At 39.5% G+C, this 10,013-nt stretch overlaps 1 protein-coding gene across 1 annotated transcript; it reads right to left on the bottom strand.

The window, feature by feature from the left end:
- Positions 1 to 163: 163 nt before the first annotated feature.
- Positions 164 to 5,311, bottom strand: LOC103149494 (Krueppel-like factor 9). Its single transcript, XM_007568690.2, has 2 exons — positions 4,456 to 5,311; positions 164 to 1,140 (listed from the first exon to the last, which is right to left on the bottom strand). The coding sequence occupies exons 1-2, from the start codon at positions 4,970 to 4,972 to the stop codon at positions 911 to 913; spliced, it is 747 nt and encodes a 248-aa protein (XP_007568752.1). The 5' UTR covers positions 4,973 to 5,311; the 3' UTR covers positions 164 to 910.
- Between the last annotated feature and the right edge of the window lie 4,702 nt (positions 5,312 to 10,013).

The following is a 10,013-nucleotide window of genomic DNA, read 5'->3' as shown; positions in this document are numbered from 1 at the left end:
TCAAAAAAAGCAAAGCAAAAGCAAAAAAAAAAAAAAAAAAAGTTCTAGTCACCGCCCGGCTACCTAATATCACAAACTTAACGCTTAGCCCTAAGGATGAACCATGAGAAACCAGTGAAAATCTGAATGAGGAGAAGAATGAATATCATCTTTTTTTCTTTACTTTTTTTTTTTTTTACAGAAATGAAAGAAAATGTGAAAAATCCCTGCAACTTACAAAAAAGTGTTTGAATCTGAGACGTTAGGATTCGAAGTTCTGTATGGCTTAGGATGCACTCCACCGTTCTCATTGAAGCTAAAGAGAAAGCATCAGGACTGAAACTGATTGTGCTGCCGTGAACCTGCGTTAAACAATGAGGTATTCTGTGAGTTGTGGGTTGTTGTTGTTTTTTTTGGTTAGAAAAGGTGGAATCAGTATTAACGTTATGTTGGAGGCAAGCTTCAGGAATGTTTCTTGGTATGACTGAATTTTACAGGCGTTTTGTACCTTTAAATTTCAGGGTGGTGGTGAGGAACCAACTATGTTCTGGAGAAAAACCATCCATCTGCCGTTCTGTGGTGAATTTCTAAAAGCACTTCCTCTTTTGTTCTTGCATATGTTCAGTTTCACGCAGTGCTGCGTAATTTCTACCCACCTGCAGTAAAGCTCTAACACCTCAGAAGGCTCAGTCCAATCTGCCTGTTCTGTAAACTTCTATACACGCATGTGCAACCAGGTATCAAGAGCGCTAGGTCCGAAGAGTTCATTTTTTTGAGGAAGTGAGGACTGAAATGGGGAGATTTCTTAGATGTTCACCTCTTCCTTGCGTGTGTGTGCATGTGTTTTTTGGAGTACGGCCTAGTGGATTTGATTGCAGCTGGTTGACTTTGAAACGGACATCACCTAAGCGCCCTCCTAGGTGTGGGCAAGTTAATGTGAAGAGGCGGGTGTGGCCTTGCAGCGAGCCAGCAAGGAGGGCTGGAAGTCAGGGTGGCGGCGGGCGTGCTTAATCAGGTGGTCGCTGCGCATGAAGCGCTTGTCGCACAGCGGACACAGGAAGCGCTTCTCCCCCGTGTGGGTGCGGGTGTGGCGGGCAAGCTCGTCGGAGCGGGCGAACTTCTTCTCGCACTTAGGCCAGGTGCAGGGGAAGGGCCTCTCACCTGCAGTGGGGCGGAAAGAACTGTGAGACATTGCCGGTTTATCTCCAACGTTACAACACACATTAACATTCACTTAAATACATTCTTATTTAATCTTAAGTCATAAAACTATACATGACACATGCACCAAGAAATCAGTTTGAAGCCTTTTCTTCATGTGTCCTGTCTCAGCATTCCAGGCATGCAGTAAGCCACGGCCTCTGTGCAGTAAGCTCTTTTTGTAGGCCAGTTTGGCCTACAACACTGCACTCAAATCACTCTTCGTTGGATGAGTGATTTTATTAACCCAGATTTGGCCCTGGCATCAAAGTAGACAGGTTGCATAATGATATATGAACCTGTTTTTGTATGACGTTCAGTCTTCTGTGTTATGATAATGTGATCTTGTATTGCTGGGGTGTGATTGTGCTAATTTGTCATCTGGAATTGAGACTGAGCATTGTTTTAAACATGCCAAACCCATAGGGGGCAGAGTAGCTCAAAGCTAAAACTTATGTCAGCCAATCAGATTGCTTTAGAACAAATATGACTTCCTATTAGGAATTAAACATGGTCCCAGGATGCTCATTTGTGCAGACAGATAGAGAGGTTGAACTACTTTTAAATAGTAGGAGTATTAAAATATAAAGTTATTAAAACTCAAGACGATGTCGATTAGGAATTATGTCAAAGCAAGTATGTAGACATACTGGCGTATTATTTGTTACAGACTGCAATGCGTGGAACTCTAAATCTCCTTTCTCGCCATGTGCACACGCAATCACAAATAAAGGATGAGTTGCATTAAATGAGATTCTAACATTGACTCACCAGTTGAAAAAAGTATTACCAAAGTTTAAGATGAAGAAAATCAGTGTTAGCTGAACTCAAGTGTTTTAAATATTTGTCTGAACATTTTAGCAACTATTAAGCTGGATTCTACAATAAAACTTAAGAATTAAGAGTTGTGCATGTGTGAATGGATGACTAATAATGTGCACAATCCCAACATTAACGGGACATTATTTTACAGTGTAAATACCACTGATACTAAGCATTGAATACATCTTATTTTAAGTAATCTGGCTTAGAGCGTAATATATTAATCTTCTCAGGGCAACAATACAGCTTTCTGTATGTCGTTTTTATGCACTGTACAATAAAGTATTGTATGAAGGAAAACTAGAGGAAAATCTCCCTGCACTCTGAAAGCAAGCTCAGATTTAACAAGACGACCCCCATGTGGGGTTTCTCTCCTCACAGCCAGCCTCTCCTATGCACGGTGCCATCTTTAATCTCCTGCAGACGTGAGTCAAAGCTACCAGGATCAGTCGTGACGCTCTCTGCTACCATGTTCATAAAGCCTGACCGCGTTGTTGTTGGAGAACATCCAAGTGTGAGTTCTCTCCGTGAAGTGTCCTGCCCCTGATCCACATGTTCGGTTGCTGTTTTATAGCTTAGCTTGGATTTTTGCATAGAGATTATTTAAATTGGAAAGTAATAGGTGCAACCAGTGTGGCTCACTGTCCAGGGCGGCACAGACTAAGGGACAGAGCTCAGGAAAAAAAGGGAAAAGTTGCACAGAAACATGGCAGTACATCCCTGATGGACAGGAAGTTAGCGATTCATAGTTTGGTGTTAGTGGTAAAATAAAGCACTAACACTTTATTTTAGAAGTGTTAGTAAATGAAAAATCTGGTGAGATTCTTTGTTTATTACAACTTTATTCTATTTCTGAAAACATGAAAAAAAAAGCTAATCTGTAAATTAGCTTTTAAATTTAAAAACTAATTTCATAATTTTTTTTCTGTAAAATATACATATATCCACATCTATTAATATTAAATTTCATTTAAAAATGGACAATGTGCAGCTCAAACATAAATGTTTCCATTTGATCCGCTGTCCCAGATGATAGCATAAGCTAATTACTTGTTTATGTATATGTGTAGTGAAATCTTAACTTTCAAAAAATGTGTTTTATGCAGCAATTTTGTCATTTCCACTCTGGGAGGGGAGTATTTTCTTCTGCTTTTAACAATAAACAAGTCTGTAAAACACTATTTCTGTAAGCAATTAAAGAAAAATCCACTGATTTGACACAAGACTACATGCTTACATAGTCTGACAAAATCTGGTTTTACCACAGAAAGAGTTTGCATTTCAGTTTCAAAATTGTACTTGTAAAAATAACTAATGTGTGGTTCTACAGCAACTAATGTGTCAGTTTTGATTGACTAAAAGGTCAAGTCAAAGGTCAAGTCAGTTAACCATCATTTATTCTAACCAATCCAAAGGTTAGAGTGGTTAACCCCCACCAGCCCTTTCTATTTTTTGTTCAATTAAGAACATTTTGTGGTTTTGTTGCATAACTTTTCACATGTTTCAAGGTAAAATGGAGACACACAATTGACCTCACTTTCAGAAAGCTGTAACTCACTTAATGTTGAACCTACATATATGATTTTGGCATTATTCCAACAATTTTTATTTTATTTTTGAGCTTGAAAATTTGCAAACACACTCATTAAAATATCTTTTGTCATTAAATTATGCCATAAGTTGTGTAATAAAGTTGTTGTTTTAGCAGGATGGATTTGTCAGGAGGAGTGTGTTTGTCTTTGGTTATGTGTGAGGTGATGGGAGGTGTAGGGGGGCGACCAGAAGCAAGAAGAGGTTCGCCCATGGTCCTATTTCTACCACTTGAGCTCTATTTTAATGTTGAATTGCTAAACTTAATAGATTACAGGAAGAAATGACTTTCCATATCCAGACGGGACCTCCTGCGGCTGTTCTGACTAAACTTGTATGAATAATTCAGAATTATAGAGGAGTGATAGGGAGAAAAGAGCGAGAGAGAGAGAGAGAGAGAGAGAGAGAGAGAGAATAGTAAAAGGAAGAGTCGCCCCCATCCTGCACTTGCTGCCAGAAACGTGTCTGCTTCTGAACTCCGTGTCCCCGACGTTAAGGTTTCGTCTTACGTTCATTTCATATGCAAATCCAGCGGGGAGGAAAACTTTCGTCACAGTTTTTAACGTCCAGCCCTGTTCTTTTGTTAGTTTACTTCTTTGTCACCGAGGGGAGTTCGGTTTTTTTTCTCTCCCCTTCTTTGTGGGGCCACGTTTATCGAACAAACCCAACCCAACGAGGATAAAAAAACAAACAAACAAAAAAAAAAACAGCCATGCTAATAAAAGTTAGGCACACGAAGCATTTCCTACGGTGTAATTAAGGTGGGCGAGAACAAAAGCAGGGAGCCGGGGACACGGTGTAGCTGAATAAAGCTAGCTAACACGTCCTGTAAAGTGCTGATGTAATCAAGCGGCTGTCGTGTACCTGTGTGTGTCCGGATGTGAGCCTTCAGGTGCGATGATTTCCCGTAAACTCTGTCGCATCCGTCAAAAGTGCACTGATGTCGCTTGACGGGGGACCGCGGAGGCCCGACTCCCCCGGCCCCTCGGAGGTGCTGCTGCTGGAGATGATGCTGCTGCTGTCCGGGGACGGGTGTTGCGGAGGGGGTCATGGTCGGGGTGGTGGGGTCGGACAACGTGGTGTACCCGCTCTCCCCACCGCACGAGGAGTTGCTGCTCTCCGAGTAGGCCGACATCGGGCGGAACTTGCTGTGCAGGTCGGTGAGGATCCCGGCCACCGTCATCATGTTGGTTCCCTCCAGCCTCAGCGTCTCTCGAACTTCCCTGTCCTCGCTCGACCCGTCGGGCTCTCCGGGGTGAAGGCCCACCGGGGCAGGCTGGCTGGCGGGGGCCACCGGAGTGGGTCTGTGCAGGACGGGACCGCTGGAGATCGAGACGAGACACTCCGCGGCGAAATAATCAGATGAAGCAGGCAGCGACATTTTTATCTTGTTTGGTTTCGGTTTTTTTAGTGTGTCCGCGGGGTAAAAAAGAACGAAAAGTCTCGCTAGGAGGGGCAAACTGAGACCAGACCTCGTTCTCCTCAAACTCGACGTCCAACCTGCTTCCAGTCGAGAGTTGATGCGGTCATACGGTGTGTCAGCAGTTTAAGAGGAAGTTTAAAAAACAATATCAAGGCACGGCTAAAAATATTAATGTTCTAAAATCATGCTAATGCCCCGGGCCCAACGCGCGTGCCCCTCTCCGTCTGACGGTTCATTGTGTCTGAGCCTCCGAGAAAGCCGGTCAACCCACGCCCACGCCCCCCCTCCTCCCTCTCTAGTCCGGACTAACGGCGCGTTCACGGGAAGTCGGTTAAAACTTTTTCATTTTCAATTAAATGTTAAAATGCTATTAATATATATACGTGTTTATTTTAACGTTTCCATAATCGTCGCATTCAAATTATTTATATATTTTTTTTAAAAGAACGTGGGCACTGTTTGTCATGCGGTTGTTTGTCATATCATCACTTCATTAAAACTAACGGCATAAGAACATTATGTTCAACAAAGAAATATTATATTTGACAGGATGTAAAATGCACCTCCTATACTTTAATATACGAGGGGGTGGGGGTAAGAATAGTATTTTGACCGTTCTCAGTTGTGAAAAAAAGGTTGTTTTTTTATCGCACGAGAAGGCGGCGTGAACCAATACGCACATTACGGGCGTGGACCACGCTGCTGGCGGGTGGATCGTGTAAAGTAGGTGGCACTCTGGGAGCTTAATGATGGGGGATGGAGGCTGGGATGAAGCCTGTTGGGTAATTTAGTTCCCCACCACCACCACCACCTTCACATACAGTCTTAGAGGACGTGGCTGATTGGCCAGGAGTAGATAAATCCAAATCTCATCACTGCTTCTGACAAGATTTTTTTTTAATTAGGCTTTTGAAATACAATATATCCTTATTCCTCCCATATCACTTGTGGAGGCTTGAAGACAAACCTGTCACAATGTTGTAGATATAAACTCCACAAGTTTATATTTACAACATTGTAACAGGTTTGTCTTCAAGCCTCCACAAGTGATGTTGCTTTTTATTAGGTGAGCATATATCCTCCTCACATCCAAACAAACATTACAGCTATGATTTTAAAAAACGAAAGTAACTGTTCAAATGGAGGAAGAGGAAACTTCAAATAAACAATAATATGTTTCACATTATGAAATGTCCTTGGAAAGCACAGCAGAAAATGCACCAACTGTTAAGCACAGTGGTGGGGGGCTGATGATTTGGCTTGTTTTTTCATCACAGAAAGCTGAGTGTGCGATTTCAGTGTTAAATGTCACCCTGGGCTGGAATGAGAGACTAATGGTGTGAAAACTTTGAGTAAAATATCACGGTTTTATGAAATATTCATGAAAAATTAATGACTATTACTTGGTCCATACATGGTCCATGTTTGTTGCAGCCAGAAATGATTGAAAGCAGCTCATTTTGTGTCCCTTAAAAACAATGGAAAAACTTAACCTTGATTCAGCTCAAAATTATTCATACCCCTGGCAGAATTAGGTTCAAAGTGATCTTTTTATATTACCAATATGTTTCTTCTGGCTGGAAGTAATAATGCCATTTTGAAATCCTAAAACTGATAGAGAATATGTGGAGAAAGCTAAAGACTAGGGTGATGACAAGTACCTCTTTCAACTTCAGACTGATTCAGCCAGGGCCGTGCAGAGACCACTAAAGGTGGTGCTCAAAATAAAAGGGGCCCATCTAACCGCATTCTAGGACAGAATATTAACAAAGCCACACAGCTTTCAGAGTTTAATAAACAATGATAACAAAATTGTGAGATATACAATCAAAGCTAAGGAAAATCTCTAAAGCATACAACTATGCGTATGTAAGATATTTTATTAGGAATTTCTTTCTGCAGGTCTATTTTGTTATAAGAAAGTATTGCCATATTCAAACCCGCAATTTAGCAGCACATGTAAATTAGACCTAGACCACCAGACAGAATTACACTATTAAAAATTTAAACAAGGGCACAATGCAACCCTTTAGTGTACTGTAATCTATAAAAAAAGAGCTGCCTGTTTGCTATACTTGCAGTGGAGATGAAGATGGTCCATTCAGGAAAGCAGAGCTGCACAAAATCACAACAAAATATTTCTGATGTGTGCAAATAAAAGTTTATGTTTTTAAGTTCACGAGACAAAAATGAGTTTTTAATTTAGAAAAAAGTTATTTAAACAAAGCATTTTTTTTAAAATCATTACAATTCCAAAAGTTTTAATTACAATTTTATTTTACTTAACTGAAGTTAATTTTTTTCCCATTGAATAATTGGGGGGGGGGATAATAATAACTTCATACTCTGCGAACCAGACCCTAAACTTACTTAAAGTCTGGTTTGGTTTTTTCCCCTTCATTAATGACACACTTTTATTACATACATTATATCTATCATGGTAATTCAGGGTGAGTTATTTTTAATTCTAAATGAATATCCTTGTTGGACTTTTATTTAAGGGCTATTTTCCTTCAAGATACATTTACCTAACGCTAGAATAAATGCAATGTACATTATGCAGCAAAGGAAATTAGAAGATCGGTCATATATCCATTATGGAGATGATCGGTTTTGGACGGGCGATGTGCCCTTATTGCATAAGCGATGCTGAAGAATGACTGATATCATTAACAATACAGGGAAGAAGCTTTTCAGTTATCTTGCTTTGCTAGCAAAGTCGTTAGCTAGCAGCTAGCTAATAGCACAACAACAGCCTAATGTATGTATGATAAAAATACTGAATCGATAGATAAGAACGGTTTTTCCTCACCTGGCTGTCTCCTCCCGCTCAGTAGTTCTTCAGAGAAAGGCAGATGCAGAGGCCTGTCAGTGTCTGTTTCATTACCTCTGTGCTTAAACCGCTACTCCGTGATGAAGCAGAAACGATACTTCAACGCTTTCCGTCATCTGACAAGTAGCAAGTCTACTCCACTTTATTCACCAAAAACGTTTTTTTTAATTCACCAAAAACTGTTCTGTAATCTGGAACGTTCGCTACGTTGAGCTCCAGTTAGCTGCCGTATCTCAATGTGCGAAAGGCAACTGCGCCATGCGTCATGGGCAAAAGGTCAAAGGTAACAAGGTGACCGGGGGTGGCTTATTATACTGTAAAAAAACAAAAAAAAACAAATAATTTTAGTACATGTTATTATGTGTCAGAAGAGGGCTTAGAAAATAATAATACCAAAAAAAAAAAAAAGAAAAAAAAATTGACCAAAAGGGCACTTGGGGGCAAGGAGCAAAAGGGGCAGGTGCTCAAGCACCCCCCTGCCTCCCTTTGCACGTGCCTGGATTTAGCCAAGATAAATCACCCATAAAAGGAGTGTTTTGCTGCATTAATGATTAGTCCACTGGTTATTAAGAAGCAATTAAATAATTTTTGACATGCTGGGGTTTTTTTTTGACAAAATGTACATAAAAATCTAAAATAAACATTATTTTTCAAAAATGTATATTGTGTTGTGTTTCAAGCAATCTTTGTACTTGATTGAATCAAAATCTTAAAAAATGAATGAATTTTTAAATAATTTTTGACATTCAATTTTCTTTTAATAAAATGTAAATAAAAGTCTTTTTTCCCCAATACTTGGTTTTGTCTCATGTCAGAAACAACCTTCAGTCAGTTAAGCCCATCAGGTTTATTTGCATCGCACATTTCAGTAACAAGGCAGTTCAAAGTGCTTTGCATGATAAAAACACAAAAATAAAAAATAAGCACATAATACCAATTTAGGAACCAGTAACAAACATTACATTTTGATGACTGCGATCATCAAAATCATCAATACACATAAAACATGTTGGTCAGTGAAAAGCAGTAGAAAGCATCTCTGCACAGGTGGGTGTTTAGCCTTGATTTAAATGAAGCAGTGTTTCAGCTGTTTTGCAGTTTTCTGGAAGTTTGTTCTTGAGTTGTGGTGCTTGGAAGCTAAATATGTATAAGGTAAGGTGAGAAATGTACTTCTCACCTTATCAGTTGAAAATCTTTAAAAAAATTAACTGTAGCTGACTTGGAGTGTGCAGCAACCTGTGGGGGAGGGGCAGAGCTTAATTGCTTTATGCTCCAAACAGCAGGACATTTCCACACTTTGCCTTGCGTCCCAAAAGGAAGTCAGACCAAAGAAATGATAAGCTGGGAAAACTTGTAGGTTTTGAAATGATCACTTTAAGAGCTGGTTGCCCGGTAACCTGCCCTGGTCCAGTCAAAGGTGAGACCATCTCCCCCACAGTGGAGGATTGGTACAAATCAGGTCATACAACATAATGACCCAACAATCTACAACAAAGTGTCTGAAGAAGAAAATGGCAGGGTTAGTGTCTTGTGAAATAAAATCTTTACTTAGCTTAATGCTAACAAACGATGCTGTTGTGCATCTTTGTTAGTTAATTGCTAATGAACGATGCACAACCGCTAGCTTAGTCTTTTTTCCTATTCTTGTTGCATACAAACATGAAAAGATACATATCAAATCTAAATGTACTATTTGTTTGCTAATTAAAGGATCAACAGCCTGCTGATCAAATATAATATCTAGTTGTTACAAAGTGTTCCTGTTACCTTATCCAACACTTCCTATGTAAATATATCTACATTAGACGTACAGCAGGGGGTACAAGCTTTTTGTGACATGGGTCAAATTTATCAAGTCAAAAGTGATCGGAGGCCAAGAAACAAGAGAAATGTGAAAACTAAAAAAGTAACAAAACAACTTTTGTTATGATTTTTTTTTCTTCCAAAAACAGACTTATCATGCAATATATTGATTCAAATAATAAGGTAGTTATAGAGATTTGTAGGAAATGGATGTGTAAATTACTGTAGATCAAAACACAAGCAAGGTTTTGCCTTGTTAAAAAAAATCTCAAATAAATAGATATTTTTGAGTTCGACTGTTTTCTATTTTATTGGCCAAGAAAATAATTTTTCATCTATTTTTATCAACAAAAAACAGGATTC

The sequence above is a fragment of the Poecilia formosa genome, unplaced genomic scaffold (genome assembly GCF_000485575.1).
Source record: "Poecilia formosa unplaced genomic scaffold, Poecilia_formosa-5.1.2 Scaffold230, whole genome shotgun sequence".
Lineage (NCBI taxonomy): Eukaryota > Metazoa > Chordata > Actinopteri > Cyprinodontiformes > Poeciliidae > Poecilia > Poecilia formosa.
This window is presented reverse-complemented; position numbering and strand designations above follow the sequence as displayed.